Source organism: Oryctolagus cuniculus, chromosome 10 (assembly GCF_964237555.1).
Source record: "Oryctolagus cuniculus chromosome 10, mOryCun1.1, whole genome shotgun sequence".
NCBI classification, from domain to species: domain Eukaryota; kingdom Metazoa; phylum Chordata; class Mammalia; order Lagomorpha; family Leporidae; genus Oryctolagus; species Oryctolagus cuniculus.
In genome coordinates this window covers 93,423,816-93,441,887 of record NC_091441.1, presented here as the reverse complement: position 1 = coordinate 93,441,887, position 18,072 = coordinate 93,423,816, and the positions used below count along the sequence as shown (strand labels likewise).

The 18,072-nt window shown below is 42.0% G+C and overlaps 1 protein-coding gene across 26 annotated transcripts in view; it reads right to left on the bottom strand.

Moving 5' to 3' along the window:
* ERC2 (ELKS/RAB6-interacting/CAST family member 2) overlaps positions 1 to 18,072 on the bottom strand; it is a 1,007,328-nt gene that overhangs the window by 956,761 nt on the left and 32,495 nt on the right. For all 26 annotated transcript variants that reach the window (XM_051852289.2, XM_051852290.2, XM_051852291.2 and 23 more), the window contains one exon: positions 13,365 to 14,161. In XM_051852289.2, coding sequence (XP_051708249.1) covers positions 13,365 to 14,021 — 657 coding nt within the window. In that variant the 5' untranslated portion in view covers positions 14,022 to 14,161. The remainder of the gene's footprint in view (positions 1 to 13,364; positions 14,162 to 18,072) is intronic.

The following is an 18,072-nucleotide window of genomic DNA, read 5'->3' as shown; positions in this document are numbered from 1 at the left end:
TCAAAATCCGACCTTTAGAGCAGCTTTCTCCCTATATATGTATGAAATAGATCTACAATTTTCTATATTCCCACAAAGCCAAACCATTATTGAGTCCAACTGCCAACTGGGGGTGGTAGGAATTTGCACACAGATGTCAGCAAACTCCAAAACAACAGCACAAGAGCTGCACCTGCAACTAATTATAGAAACTGAAATTGGGCTCTGGCCAGCAGAGGCCAGGATCAGAACCCACCCCATCTGCACTGGCTGATAAAATCACTCTGTTACTTTTCTACTGTCAACATGAACTTGCTTCTTGCAGTTCTCTGAAGATGTTGACTACAAGGAATTTTATGTGGGCAGGGAATTTGACCACTCCTGCTGCCTTCCACTCCCTGAGCATGGTTTCAATAAGTACCTTGGGCATCAGTGAGACTAAAATCATTTATTTGTTGAAATATTCCAAAGTGTTCATTTTGCTTGTGTGCTATCGCAATCCCATTGCCTAAATATGTTGATTCAGAGAGAAAATGGAAGGTGGAAATCATTTAGCTCTCCCAAGTCCAGCATATAAGAATGTCTATTCTGCTACCATTAGTCAAGTCTTTTAGATGAAAACCTGGGAATAAAATTCTGTAAGGCTACTAATGTGGTGCATATAACTGATTCTAGGACTGGCTATAAGAGATTATGGAGGCAAAAACCAACATCTGTGACAAAGATGTATGTTTCACTTCAAATCATTCTCCTACCTTCTAGCAGACAAAGAAACTAACTGTTGGCTCAGTACCAACTCATCTCTCTCCCAAACCAAATGAAGTTTTCACCTACCTTGGAAAGTCATTGAAAATTGTAGTTTCTGTCTGAGTTGGTCATCACCTAAGTATGGACCAAAGATTTTCCAGCTTTATGGAAAACTAGACAAAAGCTACAGTTCTCTAAAGAGCTAAGAAAGGCTTTCAAGATGAAGAACATGGATTTTTTTGTTGTTGCCCTGCTAGGATTCAGTATCCCGAGCTTTGTTATACTGCTAAACTACTTTATACTCATATTAACCAGTTCTAAGAGCTTGTGTCTATGTAGCAATGGGGAAAACACACACAGTCACACTTCAATAAACTTACACATAGAAGCAATATGACTGACTTCTTAATTCTCCAGTCCTGAAAGAACTGATAAGCTTTGAAATACCTGGAAAGAGGGAGACCAAGGACAGCTCAAGTCAATGCCATGGATGTGTTGCCCTTGTCCTAGCACACCCTTTCATCCTTCTTCCTAGTTCCTTTAGAGAACTGCTCCTTTCCCAGTGCCTGTAGTTCTAATAAGGACACCAGTCACAGCTATCCCTTCTCACATACCTCCCTCTTCCATAACACACACACACACATCAAGTCCTGGAGGTACGATATGACCATGGCACAACAAGAGACCCTCCATGAATTTTCCAAGCAGAAAGTGAAGATAAGCAACTCTCATGACCTTGAATTGTGGTTCTAAAATACTTGCACACACAAAGACAAAGATCACACAGACAAAGATAGGGCTTGCATATGACAGTACTTCAAAAGTTCATGAAATTTTTTTGTAACAGATAATCATATCTTTTAAATTCATTTTCTACAAACTTTTTTTTAAGATTTATTTGAGAAACAGAGAGGGAGAGACAGAGGTCTTCCATCTGCTGGTTCAATCCCCAAATGGCTACAATGGCCAGAGCTGAGCCAATCTGAAGCCTGGAGCCAAAAGCTTCTTCCAGGTATCTCATATGGGTACAGGGGCCCAAGCACTTGGACCATCTCCTACTGCTTTCTCAGACCATTATTAGGGACTTGGATCAGAAGTGGAGCAACAGGGACTCAAATCGGCGCTATACGGGATGAAAGCGCCACAGGTGGAGGCTTAACCTACTACGCCAAAGCACCAGCCCCTCCACAAACATTCTGAAGTCCCCTTGGACAGAGGCAGACACTGAAAATCAGAAATGAAGCAATGAGGATATACAAAGTCCTTCTGTGGTCTGAGGTTCTGGATCCAGTCAACCCAAAGCTCCACAGCTGACGCTTTCTTTTGCAATTTTGCAGAAATTAATAAATTTCCCTTTTTTGCTTATCCTGGCTTTGGGTGGCAATTATGTTACTACTTTAGATTCTCACATAAATTAATTAGTAAGTAGGATTTTTGTCCTAATGTGTAAGTTCTTCTAAAATCTCATTTAACCTCATTGAAATGAACCTGTTGTTTTAGAGGGGTTACCAACATGGGTAATTATTATGACTAATGATTATCAATGAAGAATTTCCTATATTCCATCAGTTTGAAAGGTATTGAGCTACAACTAATAGAATGCCCAACCCACAGTGACTACAATTACAAGAGGTTTATTTTCTCACATGAGTAGGAGTCTGGAGGCAGGCCCCTGCCAGTGCTGGTACAACTGCTCAGAGAGGACAGGGAATATGTCTCGGGCTTTCTTTCACAGTTACAACATGGCTGACACCACTTCAGGCATCATATCAACACTTGAGACAGGGAGAATGTGGGAAGAGCATTGCTGATGACATTCATTCCTTTAATCAGGAAAACAAAAGCTTTCCTAGAATACCTCAGATTTCCAATTAGTTTTGTTGGCCTCCTCAGGCATTAATCAGGCATCATCAGGACACTCTGGAAGGCCCAGTCACTGATGGAAACTTTGACCACATTGAAAGTGCTCATCAGGGGTCAGCGTGTGGTGCAGCTGGTTAATGCCCTGGCCTGCAGCACAGGCATCCCATATGGATGCCGGTTCAAGTCCCAGCTGCCCCACTTCCAATTGAGCTCCCTAGTAATGTGCCTGGGAAAACAGTGGAGGGTGGCCCAAGTGCTTGAGCCCCTGCACCCAGAAAGAAGTTCCTGGCTCCTGGCTTTGGATCGACTCAGCTCTGGCCACTGCATCGATTTAGGGAGTGAACCAGCGGATGGAAGACTTCTTTCCCTTTGTCTCTTCCTCTCTCTGTAATTCCATGTTTCAAATAAATAAAACAAATCTTAAATCTTAAAAAAAAAAAAAGGAAGTGCTCATCCACCTTCACAGGCCTCCTTTCCCATCTCCCTTCCAGAGGTGCTACTAAAGCATAGCGGCCTTTCCCAAAGTGTGGTTTTCCATCCTTAGTTCTAGGAATATCTATTAGAAGTTTCTAAAGATACACACATACATATTCACCTCATTCACTTGTGCCTTGGCAGGGAGTAGATTTCCTCAATACTACTGACTTTGGGCCTGGGCATGGGATGTGCTTTGGTCAAGAGAATATTAGTGGGCATGATACAACAGAGGCTTTAAAAGTGTTCATTGAATCTGGCTGGATACTTGGCATCCATGATCCACCATGAAGAACTGAGTAGCTGTTGTGCCAAGGAGAACATGGAGTCAAGGGATTACATCTAAAGCCAACTTGTAGCCTAGAGTCCGGTGCCCAGATTCCAGCCCAGACCAAAGAAGTCGTAGCTAACCCACAGATAGGAGAGGGGAAGAGGGATACTTGTCTTTTGAGCAAAAAAAAGTTTGGAGATGATTTGTTCTACAGCATTATTGCAGCAATAGCTGTCTAATACATAGGCTCTTCCACTTAGTTTAAGATAAAATTTCAAGGTCAATTAGGATTGGGAAATTGCTATGTTTAAGCAAATTTAATAAACATTTTTTAACTGCAAGTCGGAACATCTCTGATGACATAGTGGGTTCACGTGTTACGGCTGTAATAACAAAATACTGCAGACATTTATTGTCTCATAGCCTGGAGCATCAAACTCCAAGATCAAGGTGTCAGCAAACCTGGTTCCTTCTGCAGGCTGTGAGGGAAGAATCTGTCCTAGGCCTCTCTCCTTGGCTTGTACCACAAAGTCACCTTCTCCCTAGGGGTCTTTACATCACCTTCCCTCTATAGGTGCCTGTATCTGTGTCAGGACTTCCCTTTTCCTGTAAGGCCAACAGTCATATCAGATTAGGGCCCACCTTAAAGACCTCATTTTTATTTTTACTACCTCAGTATAAATCCCATCTCCTAATAAGGTCACATTCTGATGTACTGGGGATTAGAGCTTTGACATATACTTTTATAGGGATACAATTCCGCTTAGAACATATGCATTATGAATTTCAAGGATAGATATATCCAATATGTTGTATTTTCAGTTTCTTTGACCAGAAAAATCTAAATCTAGATCTAAAAAAGGCACAGGAGCAAGACAGGTCTTTCTTGGTAGTGAACACATCTAAATCCTACCCACAGACATGATGTGATCCAACACTCCTGAGTTCAGTCCTAGATTCCACAAGTACTCAGGACTTGAGATGACCACAGTGGCCATTGAACTATCAGCAAATAATGATCTATGCAGCTGCCTCTCAGCTTCTCAACAAGGAATAAAATAAATCCTATCACTCACTTCCAATTGCTACAACTCATCATATCTGGACACTCACAATGACATGAGTATTTTGGAACAGAGTAGATGACCCCTATTGAAATATCCCTGATACTCTTGGAATAAAAGAAAAAAATATGATAATGAACAAAGAAATATGATCCATCTCAATCTCTTCAAGTTCCAGTCTCAGAATAAGAATCAATAAATCATACATTGAATCTGAAAAAAACTCATATTAATATTGATTTACGGTAGATTCTTTCCTATCGTGTTAAACCAGAAATAGAAGTTATCACATAACCATGGCTTAAAAGCCATAACACTCCCCAGACAGGTTTACTTACACTTCTTGGGTTACATTTCCCAGTGACCTTGTCCCACTTCTGCACACACAGAGTGGGTAAATATTAGATCTAGTACAATCTCCTAGTGTGTGTGATGCTATTTATATCCATGCAGAGCTGCGGCTAGCCATGCACAACCTAGGAAAATGTCTGAAAATTGCTGTGTGTATACTTAATTTGGAAAAAAAATCCATGAAAAATGCAAAGCTTATTATTACACTCATATCCAGGAATATGCATCAAACTGCAAAATACATCCTTTTGAATTTTCTGAAAAATGTCTCCTCTCTGATTTCCATCACAAAGGTGAACAGAATGGAGCTGTGATGAAAAGACAAACCAATATCCTTTTAGAGAAATCAGGCTACTTTACTTCCCTGTAGTTACATCCATCCTTCCCCCTGCAACATTTATCCCTACAAGCCACTAAAAATAACAAGGGGAGAGCCTCGAGTAGCTGCAGAACGCACAATCTTAATATTTTCTCTCTGGGCCTCCCCAGATCAGTCCGCAGGTTAGTTGTCCATAATACTGTCCATGAGGGTTGGCTGTCCATAATACTGGGCCTTGCTCTACCCACTTTAAGAAAGCACACCATGAAGTAAAAGCACAAGTGACAACACAAAGATAAATCTGTGTCCATGTACCCTGGTTTATGACGCAAGCACATAATTCCAAATTCCAGTTCTTTAACTGTTAGTGGTTCCAAATGTATTTATATGCATGCAGATTTGTGTGGCTAAGAAGTAGGGCCTTGGTGAGAGCTTGAGGGGATGGCAGAGGGAGAGTATGAGGGAAAGGGATGGGATTTACATGCAAAGACTTGAGCATCAACCCTTTGTACAAAAGAAATTTGTCCATGGCTACCTACCCACTGGCCCTAAGGTTCTTAACAGTTATATAGCACACAGAGTTCAATATCCTCCCTTAGGTCTGCAGTTAGGTTCAGCTTTCTTGGACAGAGCAACGAGGACTTCAAAGTCTACTGCAAGACTGGATAAAGAAATTATGGGATATGTACTCTATAGAATACTATACAGCAGTAAAAAAAAAAATGAAATCCAGTCATTTGCAACAAAATGGAGGAATCTGGAAAACATCATGCTGAGTGAAATAAGCCAGTCCCAAAGGGACAAATATCATATGTTCTCCCTGATCGGTGACAACTAACAGAGCACCAAAAAGGAAACCTGCTGAAGTGAAATGGTCACTATGAGAAACAGTGACTTGATCAGCCCTTGTCCTGACTGTCGATGAACAACTTAATAGTTTATCCCTTTTAGTATTTTTTTTTGTTCTACTTAATACTATTGGTTGAACTCTTTATTTAGTACACAATTATTCTTAAGTGTTGAAATTTAACTGAAAAGTGATCTCTGTTAAATATAATAGTGGTAATAAAAGAGGGAGGAGATGTACAGTTTGGCACATGATCAATCGGGACTTGACCCAAATGGTAGAGTTGGAAATGTGCCAAGGGATTCCAATTCAATCCCATCAAGGTGACATGTACTAATGCCATCTCACTAGTCAAAGTGATCAGTTTCAGTTCACAATTGATCTTAATGATAGGATTCAGAATCAAAGGGATCACATAAACAAGACCAGTGTCTGCAAATACTAACTGATAGAATTAAAAAGGAAAGAACGATCCAACATGGGAAGCGAGATACACAGCAGACTCATAGAATGGCAGATGCCCTAAACAGCACTCTGGCCTCAGAATTAGCCCTTAAGGCATTCAGATGTAGCTAAAAAGCCCATGAGAGTATTTCAGGCATGAAAAGCCAAGACACTCTGGCAAAAAAAAAAAAACAAAAACAAAAACAAAAAAACAAAAAAAAAAAACCACAAAACCTAAATGAAAGATCTCTGAGAGTAAGATCCCAGTGGAAAGAACGGAGCCATCAAGGAAGGAGGTACCTTTCTCTGAAGGGAGGAGAGAACTTCCACTTTGACTATGATCTTGTCTAAGTAAGATCGGAGTTGGCAAACTCAAAAGGCCTCCATAGCCTTGGCAACTCATGACAAGAGCCTAGGGTGATTACTAACGCCATAAACAAGAGTGTCAATCATTAAATCAACAACAGGAGTCACTGTGCACTTACTCCCATGTAGGATCTCTGTCCTTAATGTGTTGTACAATGTGAATTAATGCCATAACTAGTACTCAAACAGTACTTTATACTTTGTGTTTCTGTGTGGGTGCAAACTGTTGAAATCTTTACTTAATATATACTAAATGGACCTTCTGTATATAAAGATAACTGAAAATGAATCTTGATGTGAATGGAATGGAAGAGGGAGTGGGAGATGGGAGGGTTGTGGGTGAGAGGGAAGTTATGGGGGGAAAAAGCCACTGTAATCCAAAAGCTGTACCTTGGAAATTTATATTTATTAAATAAAAGTTAAAAAAATACTGCAAAGAAATTGATAAACAAGGGCCCTCTACAACATTGCACATAAGGGGAATGGCCTGTGCTAGTTAGCATTAAATTTGCAGAACCATGAATTTCATAAATAAGAGCATTTTTGGAGTGGGGGGCAGCATTGTGGTGAAGCAGCTTAAAGCTGGCACCTGCAATACCAATATCCTGTATGAATGCCAGTTTGAACCCCAACTGTTCCACTTTAGATCCAGCTTCCTGCTAACGCACCTGGGAGAAGTAGTGGAAGATGGCCCCATGTTTGGTCCCTGCCACCCATGTGTGAGACATGGATGCAGTTCCAGGCTTCTGGGTTCAGCCTGGCCCAGCCCTGGGTATTGCAACCATCTGGGGAGTAAACTAGCAGAAGAAAGATATCCCTGTCTTTTGCTCACTCTCTGTAACTCTCTGCCTTTCAAATAAATAGATAAATATGGCAGTTTTTTCTTAAAGAGAGTTGAAGAATCATATTTTATAATTTTTATTTATGTATTTGTGAGGTAGATAAACAGAAAGAGTGTTTTCACCGACTAGTTCACTCCCCAAATGCCCACAATGAATGACCAGGCTGAAACCAGGAGCCAGAAACCCAATCCAGGTCTCCCATGTGGGTGGCAAGAACCCAATTACTTGAGCCATCACTGCTGCCTCCCAGGGCTGCACTGGCAGGAAGCAGGAATTAGGAGCCAAAACCAGGTTTCAAATCCAGGTACTCCAGTGTGAGATGTGGATCTCCTAACCACTAAACCAAAAGCCAGCACCATATAAGAACACCTGAGTTTCCTCACTTCTACCCTGAAATGGGCCTGCTTCCCTTCCCATGGTATGTTTTACATTGCTTTAAATCACCTGAATTTATATTAGTAAAAGCCTACCTATCTAAACAATCCTGGAAGAAGGACATTTATAGAGACAGTCTTTGGTTGCTATAGTGGAGGAAACTACAGTAAATTGTCTCTCGTGTCTTTTTTGTTTCTTTCTTCCATACAAAAATTCTTCCACAATTTTTCCTCTAAAGGGAAACAAACTATGGAAAAGGGGAATAGAAGCCATTTCTAGGAAAAAGAAATAAATTCCTAGTTAAGAATAAAAACCCAAATTAAACTGAATCATATTCTTAGTCATCCTATTAAAACTAGTCACTTTGTCCACCTAAAATATATGGAATATAAGTTTCCTGTTACACCAAGATTCTACAGAGAGCTAAGCGATCTTTTAAGGAGAGGGATGACCATAAAGTTACGACTTTAACTTTGGAATGAAATAGACCAAAGCATTAAAAAATCTATCTCACCAGTGCTGTGGTATATTAGGCTAAGCCTCCACCTGAGGCGCCAGCATCCCATATGGGCACCAGTTCAAGTCCCAGTTGCTCCACTTCCGATCCAGCTCTCTGCTATGGCCTGGGAAAGCAGTAGAAGATGGCCCAAATTCTTGGGCTTCTGCACCTGCATGGGAGACCTAGAAGAAGGTCCTGGCTCCTGCTTCAGATTGATCTGGCTCCGGTTGTTACAGCCATTTGGGGAGTGAACCAGAGGATGGAAGATCTCTCTCTCTCTCTCTCTCTCTCTCTCAAATAAATAAATAAAATCTTTTTTAAAAAAAGATCTATTTATGAAAAAGAAATATCTGCCACTTATCAATTGTGAACTTGGACCAGGTGTTTATAACCTCTATATTTATGTTATATCCATAAAATGGGAACGATTTTAGCACCTACCTCAGATGTCTAATTCAAAGAATAAAGAAGATAATGTACCCAGAGCTCTAGGCACAATTCCTAGCACAGAGTAAGCCCTCAATACATGTCTGCTGGTAGAAGCAGTGGTAATAGAAACAACAACAACAGTAGACATCTAGACTGTTGTCCAAACTTCATTTCATCTATCCAGTCTTAAACCCAAAAACCTCACTGGGAGTAATCCCCCAAATCTGCCTCTCCTCTCTTATCAAGGCAGAGGAGAGGACTAAACTGGACTATACCTCCATTCCCTTTGATTTTATCACTTCCAGTGGGAGGAACCAAAGAGTAAACATGCCATCTCCAGGCACTCTCTTCCCCTGGTGTGGTGACCTTGAAGCCATGCATCAGCACACAGAAGGCCTGGATTCTGAGTCACTGCATGGAGAAGGGCTGTCTTGGGGAGTCCCTTGACCTGCTCTAAACTTCCATACTTTAGGCAAGTAAGAAATACATCTATTTTCTCTCTCTCTCTCTCTCTCTAATAAATAAATAAACAATAAAATCTTAAAGGTGGGGGGGACCGTTGGAGGGGTTGTGGCACAGCATGTGAAGTTGCTGCATGTGGCCGGCACCGCGGCTCACTAGGCTAATCCTCTGCCTGCGGCACTGGCACTCCGGTTTCTAGTCCCGCTCGGATCGCCGGATTCTGTCCCGGCTGCTCCTCTTCCAGGCCAGCTCTCTGCTGTGCCCCGGGAGGGCAGTGGAGGATGGCCTCAGTGCTTGGGCCCTGCACCTGCATGGGAGACCAGGAGAAGCACCTGGCTCCTGGCTTCGGATCAGCGCAGTGAACCAACGGAAAAGGAAGACCTTTCTTTTTTTCTTTTTTTTTTTTACAGGCAGAGTGGACAGTGAGAGAGAGAGAGAAAGAGAGAAAGGTCTTCCTTTGCCATTGGTTCACCCTCCAATGGCCGCCGCGGCCGGCGCGCTGCGGCCGGCGCACCGCACTGATTCGAAGCCAGGAGCCAGGTGCTTTTCCTGGTCTCCCATGGGGTGCAGGGCCCAAGCACTTGGGCCATCCTCCACTGCACTCCCGGGCCACAGCAGAGAGCTGGCCTGGAAGAGGGGCAACCGGGACAGAATCCGGCACCCCGACTGGGACTAGAACCCGGGGTGCCAGTGCCGCAGGTGGAGGATTACCCTATTGAGCCGCGGTGCTGGCATAAGGACTCTCTCACTGTCCACTCTGCCTGTAAAAAAAAAAAAAAAAAAAGTTGCTGCATGCAACACCAGCATCCCCAATGGGTACCAGTCCGAATCTCGGAGGCTCTAATTCTTATCCAGCTCCCTACTAATGTTCCTGGGAAAACAGCAGAAGGTGGCCTAAGTGCTTAGGCCCCTGCCACCCATGCAAGAGACCTGGATGAAGCTTCAGGCTCCTGCTTCAACCTGGCCCAGCCCTAACCATTGCCACCATTTCGGGAGTGAACCAGCTGGTGGAAGATCTATCTATTCTCTTGTTCTCTTCTCTTCTCTCTCTCGTTTCCACTTTCTCACTTTCTCACTTTCTCTCCCCACCCCCCAACCCTGTCTTTCAAGTAAATAAATAATAAAATCCTTCTATAAAAAAGAAAGAAAGAAAAGAAATACATGTCTGGTGTGTTGGGCCACTGCGATTTGCCATTTCTTGGTTGCTTGTAGCAGAACTTACCCTATCCTGACCAACAGGGACTCAGATGCTTCTAAACAGGATCCTAATATACATCCAAGACTGGAAGAAAGAGTGCTTCAGTTTTCTACAAATTACTTGCCTCTTATCAATCTTTATATTTTTTACAATACCATATCATATTATAAGTAAATTGAGTCTACAAAGTCTCTATGCTTCTATCTTTTTATATGCTTTCACTTAAAAGAGAAAATAATTACATTTTACTTATATTTAATAGGTTAACACTGGGGTTTTCATGAGATCATATGTTACACACTCACTTGTAACAATACCCACAGCATCCTGGCATCCTGTGATCACAGTACAGAGTCCGTGTGAGAGGGTAACAGTAGCTCCCTCAAGCACTCACTCTCTCCCAGTTTCTGGTAACATGGGGCAATCAGGTGGAATTATGGATACTACCTGGAGTAAACTGAATTATCCCTGACAAAATGAACAAGTGGCTTTTACTGAAAGTAAAAATGCTTTTGTGTATCATTAAAATTTGCCTCAATATACAATTTATTTTACTTCATCTCATCCATATTTAAATATTAATATCTAGAAGACACATAATAGGCTTGCACTGTAGCACCTCATATAATTTATAAATACATATATATGTACAATTAAGAGTCTGCTCCAAAATAAATTTAATGATAAAAGCATAAAAGTCATTTTGGCGTTGACAGCTTAGAGAATGCCTTTCAAAGTTTTTGTAACTATTTATATCATTCCTTAACTTTTTTAACTATTGTCCAAAAATCTAAAATGAGGACAAAACCAACACAGAACAGGGGGTGAATGCATAACATAGTAACAGGCTCACAAAGACATTATGAACCAGCAAAGTCAGAAAAAACCAGAAATGATAGTGAAGAGCACAGATTTGATTTAGGAGTGAAGAACAAAGCTTTCTGTTCCAACTAAAAAAAAATCTCATTTCCACATCTGAAAACCAGCAATGGCTCTGTGAGACAGTCAAAGCGATAAGGTGATTGCAAAGGATTGCTTTCTGCACATAAAAGGAGAACAAGGGGCAGATTTTTTTGCAGGTCACAAATGCCTCCACAGGAGCTTAGACTCCAAAGACATCTCCAAAGGCAGTTTCTAGCGAGGGAAATATATAGGTGGTTCAGCAGATAACCCCAAGAAAACCTGAGAACTTCATTAGGCCAGCATCAAGACCAATTGGAGAATCACAGATTCAGCCAAGTAGAGTTATCTCACATTTCCAAAGAAAGTTAAATGATACCTGGAGATTTATAAGCCAAATGGCAAAGCTTCCTCTGCTCCTCATCTCTTAGTTCCTCTTTCACCACCAATGAGAAGTGAGTCTTGGATTTAAACCCAAGCATACCTGACCCCCAAGCCCTTAAAAAAAGTACCAGCATATAAAATGGGCCTCCCAAGATATGTAGGCTTTAAAAATACAGACTGATAGAAACGGAAGTGACAAGAGGAAAAAGAGGTATGAAAAAGCCCACCAGGAAAAGGGAGCAGCAAGAGCAAAGGTATTGAGGTTGGAGACCCTGAGTATATGTGAGAGTCACCAAGTGTTCGTACAGGTAGCATAGACATGAAGGGAGGTAGTACTAGAAAAGGCTGGAAAGACTGGCCCAGGCCTTCCAGTGCAAGGTGTGACAGGCTCAGTAAAGGAAGTAAAGAGTAATTACAGGGGACCGGTGGTATGGCACAGCAGGTAAAGCTGCTGACTCCAGTGCCAGCACCCCATATAGGCACCAGTTCAAGTCCCAGATGCTCCACTTCCAATCCAGCTCTCTGCTATGGCCTGGGAAAGCAGTGGAAGATGGCCCAAGTCCTTGTGCCTGCATGGGAGACCCGGAAGAAGCTCCTGGCTCCTGGCTTCAGATCAGGGCAGCTCCGGCCGTTGCAGCCATTTGGGGAGTGAACCAATGGATGGAAGACCTCTCTCTACCTCTCTCTCTCTCTCTCTCTCTCTCTGCCTCTGCCTCTCTGTAACTCTTTCAAATAAATAAATCTAAAAAAAAAAAAAGTAATCACAGAATCACAGAGAGCTTTAATGCATGGTAATGGCCTATCTGCAGGCAAACATGGGGAAACTAACCTTGTTGTGACATGAAGGATGGGTCAGTGAAGAGTAAGAAGGTACTTTGCACACAGAGTAGGTAGGTTTTTTTTTTTAGTTTTTTGTCAAGCTTTTGTATTGTTTACATGTGTGTTTGTGTGTGTGAATGAATGTGCGCAATGGGGCACCATGTAAACAGAGTAGTTAATTAATATTGAATGGATCAAGACAGTAAGACTAAATTAAAATTTACTGTGTGTCTCTAACATGACATCAAATCCATTGAATCCCATCCCATTCCATATTGCTCCATTTGCCACTTAGAGAACAAGCCCTATCCATTTCAGAAGGAAATAACACTGCTGGTGTTCTCTAAAAAATCTATTCACCACTCAAAGGTGGCCCTCTAAATGGTCTACTCTTGCAGAAATTAACATTTTCCTCTTCTATTCAGAGAGAGGTACATTTGAGATGCTGCAACTGTTGAAAAAGAAAACAAAATTTACCAAGTTCAAAATTTAGGCAATAAGTAACCCCCACACACACACACTTCTGCAAAGATTGGAAAAAAGGAAACCATAAGTTGTGACCTCATATTTCTTATACTGTCTTATAATGCCAAAGTTAAATACATTCTAAGATAAAACCTTTTTGATGATGCCAAAGTTTTTCTTCTGCACAGGTCAAGGTGCCATCTGCACAGCATCAACTACTCAGTGAGAAGCTAAGGCTGAAAAATGCGGAGGAAGTCATAACCTACCTGATTTTCTTCATGGGAAACCCTCATCTGCTCCTTGAGGACAGACATCCGAGCTGCCTCTTCTTTCCTCAAGACTCTCTCTTTCTTAAGCTCAGGACTCCAGAATGTCTTGATGCTGTTCATGGAAGATCCCAACTTGCTGTCCTTGATGTCCAGCTCTTTCCGGAGGAGGTCATTCTCTCTCTGAAGTTCCTTTAGCTGGGCTTGAAGATCCAACATTGTGCTATCTCTTACCTGCCTCAACATGGAGGGGACCTGGTGGTGGTGATGATGGGTTGAGCTGGTCAGACCACCATGTTGATCCATATATGAAAGGACATCTGTGTGGGAAAGTCCAGCGGAAGCAATATTGGGACTGCTCCCCATGGCTGTGACTCGGCCTCCATATACAGCTCGATTTGTGGCCCTGCCCAGAGTCATGGTGCCCTTTGGGTAAGTTGTTGAAGCCACTCCCTCATGATCACTCAGATACATGGGTCCAGACGTAGCATAGGCTGCATTAAGAGACTGAATGTTTTCCATAGACAGAGTCTTGCCCGTTCCTCCACCTCCCCCACTACTTGTTCTCCTATGGCCCAAACGAGGTGACCTTGGCAAACGAGGAGACCTGGAAGGACTACCTTCCAGGTTGGTGATTGTTCTTGCACTTCCATACATTTTTCTTGTATTATGAGTTACTATTCAAGAGACGAAATGCTATACTAAGTTGGGGCTTATGTCAATATTTCCACTGTTGACCAGAATTTTCAATGCATTCTTGTCGTAGTCTGTACCAGAAAATGACTCCAATCAAAGATCTGCAAAATGAAAACAGTGATAAGTAAAAACAAACTTATTTAGAAATCTGACTACAACTACATGACATTTTACAATATATAGACAGGTAAATGGTTATATTGAGAGATAAATGATCATTCCACCTATGAAGTTCACGTAAAAGGAAAAGTAACCCCAAAACTTTACTAATTACAGGTACATTTTTACAAATTCTCCCACCCTACTCCTAAGCAAGTTTTGAGCAAAAAACAGGCTTTTTTTTCTCTCAGGAAAATAAAGCTATCCATTTTGATTTGTGGTATGTTACAGTTTGGATCACTAGAAAGTTCACCAAAGATTCCCCACCATGGAAATATTAGCAATAAAATAATCCATCATCAAGTACATGAATCCATACATATGAAGCCTGACAGTCACTCGAAGAAATTGCTGCTTCCTAGGATACAGAATTTAAGTATTTGGAAAGCATCTGTTACCTTCCTCTCCAGTACCCTTTACAGACATCACGAATTAATCACAGTCCTTTTTCCCACTAGGTTCAGAACTCTCCCCTCATAACACTCTAAATGGTTGACCCTCAATCAACTGGAACTGACACATGTTAGCCATCTTGGAACTAGACAAAGCAGCAGCTCAATGAATGAGACACTGACACATCTAGCCAGATCCCCATTATTGTCACCAGAGAAAACATTTAGTCCTGTCTTGTTCTACTTCCACACACATTTTCTAAGTCTTTTTAAGAATTTTTTCCCATTTCAGTTAACCTTAATATTCATGTTAACTTGGGGCCAGCATTATGGCTTAAGCCACCACTTGTGACAATGGCATCCCATGTCAGTGGCTGGTTCAAGTCATGGCTACAATCTAGCTCCCTGCTAATGTGACTGGGAAGGCAAAAGAAGATTGCTCAAGTGCATGGGCCTCTGCCATTCAGGCTGGAGACCTAGATGGAGTTCCTGGCCCCTGGCTTTAGCCTGGTGCAGCCCTGATCATTGCAGTCATTTGGAGAGTAAACCAGCAGTTAGATGGTAGGTATCTCTTTCTCACTCATCATCCCTCCCTCCTTTCAAATTTGCCTTTCAAATAAATAAATAAATTTTAAGAGCTATTCATATTATCCATTTCACAATTATACAGAAATCAAACAAAGGAAAAATATACCAGGTTACAGCTCCTTGTCCCATAATCCCTACAGAAAAGCAATAGAATGTCCCTGTGATGATCACTCAAGTGTATTAGTGGAAATTTTATGTATCTGGGGCTACAGGGTTGTGATTATTCCTTCAATATTAGAATCTGAATGGCCTGGGGTGTGGCATATAGCTTGTGTTCTTTCTGTTATAGGGTCTTTAGTATACTTTTTTCTTTAGCTTTATAATCAAAAGAGAACAGACTCTTTAAAAAGGACAAACTGGAGTTGAAATCTCCACTCTAACACTAACCAGCTGAGTGACTCTAGGCAATTCTTTAACTGTAGGAAATTCCACTTTCCAAGTGTGAGAATGCAAAGCAATATCACTCAACTCATAGCATTGTAAAAAAAAAAAAAAAATACATGGGGCTGTCTCTGTGGCCTAGCAGGTAAAGCCACTGCCTACAGTGCTGGCATCCCATATGGGCGCCAGTTCGAATCCAGGCTGCTCCACTTTTCATCCAGCTCTCTGCTATGACCTGGGAAAGCAGCAGAAGATGGCTCAAGTCCTTGGGCTCCTGCACCCACATGGGAGACCCAGAAGAAACTCCTGGCTCCTAGCTTCACATGGGCCCAGCACCAACTGTTGCCAATCAGGGAGTGAACCAGTGGATGGAAGATCTCTCTCTCTCTGCCTCTCCTCTCTCTGTGTAACTCTGACTTTCAAATAAATAAATAAAACTTTTAAAAAATTACATAAGATGATGTTGATAAAATACATACTTTGGTACTTAGCACAGAACAGTCGATAACTAGTTTTTCCTGATAGTGTCTCAATGAGATAAGTACATTACCAGCAATGCATGGGGCATCTCTTCTTTTTACGTGCCTATCCATATCTCCTCTCACTCAACCACCCCTCCCCAACACATACACACATACACTTTCTGGTAGTACTATCTCTATTTTCCTTACAGAAATTGTTCCCAAGCCCTTCTTCACAGTTCATAAGATATAAATAAGGCTTATTCCCTTTGTTCCACCCTGGATACTGCCAGGCATGAGAACATGGCCCCAGTCTGGCCAACCATCATACTCCATTCTCCAGATAACAGTAGTTAGTTTAGGGCTGCACATGTGACTAACTGGTTTATAACAACTCCATATCATGACTTTAGCTGGGACCACTTAGAAAGATAAACGCCTTTGCAGCTAGAATTATTTGCTTGGAAGATGGAGCTCTGAGAACCACCATGTGGGAAGGGCCTCCCTGAGAGAGAATTTAGGGCAAAGGAAAACAGAGCTAAACTTTGAAACCAAGCTGATACTCCGGATCCAGCAGTCACTGACAATAATCTAATCCCAGGTAGACTGATAGCATTAACGGCAGTGCCCTCTCAATTTGATTCTAGGTTCACTGATACAACCCGCTCTGGACAGTAAGGTGACAGAAAATTTGAAACAAGTAGTGGCCTCAAATGTACTTCTGTGTTTATTTTCTTACTCATTTTCTTCCTTCACAGCAATTAGTATACGACCAGTATATCCTGATGGAAGATGAGAAACATAAAATGGAGCCAAATCACCCCAACCAATAACCAACCAACCCCAAGACTGTGAGCAAGCCCAGCCAAGATCAGCCAAGCTGCACAGTCAACCAGCTGCTACCTGCAGAGCCAAGAGCCCAGCTGAGCACCACATACTCAACAGACTAGATGCTTCTTAGTGTGTCACTGATATATTTTGTGATCAGTAGCATTCCTGGGGCAATGGATAACTGAAACATTTGTCCATAAATCCCTTTTGTACTACATTCAGTTCTAGTATGGGTTCTGTAACAAATATCCTAAAGAGTCTTCATAGGGGCCGGCACTGTGGCACAGCAGGTTAAAACCCCAGCCTGCAGTGCCGGCATCCCATATGGGCACCAGTTCGAGTCCCAGCTGCTCCTCTTCCAATCTGGCTCTCTGCTGTGGCCTGGAAAAGCAGTAGAGGATGACCCAACTCCTTGGGCCCCTACACCCACATGGCAGACCCAAAAGAGTCTCCTGGCTTCAGACTGGCCCAGCTCTGGCCGTTGTGGTCGTTTGGGGAGTGAACCAGCAGAATAGAAGACCTCTCTCCCTCCCTTTGGCTCTACCTCTCTCTGTAACTCTGTATTTTAAGTAAATAAAATAAATCTTAAAAAAAAAGAATCCTCATAAATATTATGCAGAAATGTTTTCCATTAAATCTTCCCTTCTCCCTAAAAAAATTTAAAAACAATCATATACCTGTTCTAAGAAAATTTGTTTTAATGTTTCTCAAAATTTAATTTTGCTTTCCTTGAAAATATATAAAAATCATTTTGTACTTAAGAAGTTTTCATAAATGATTTGTTCTGTTAAAAAAAATCAATGGGCCGGCGTAGCGGCTCAATAGGCTAATCCTCCACCTGCAGCGCTGGCACCCAGGGTTCTAGTTCCGGTCGGGGCACCAGATTCTGTCCCAGTTGCCCCTCTTCCAGTCCAGCTCTCTGCTGTGGCCCAGGAGTGCAGTGGAGGATGGCCCAAGTGCTTGGGCCTTGCACCCGCATGGGAGACCAGGAGAAGCACCTGGCTCCTGGCTTCAGATCAGCGTGATGCACCAGCCGCAGCGCGCTGGCCGTGGCGGCCATTAGAGGGTGAACCAACAGCAAAGGAAAACCTTTCTCTCTCTCTCTCTCTCACTGTCCACTCTGCCTGTCAAAAAAATTAAAAAATTAAAAAATTAAATAAAATAAATCAACAGTTCCAACAGTATGAACTCAATTACACA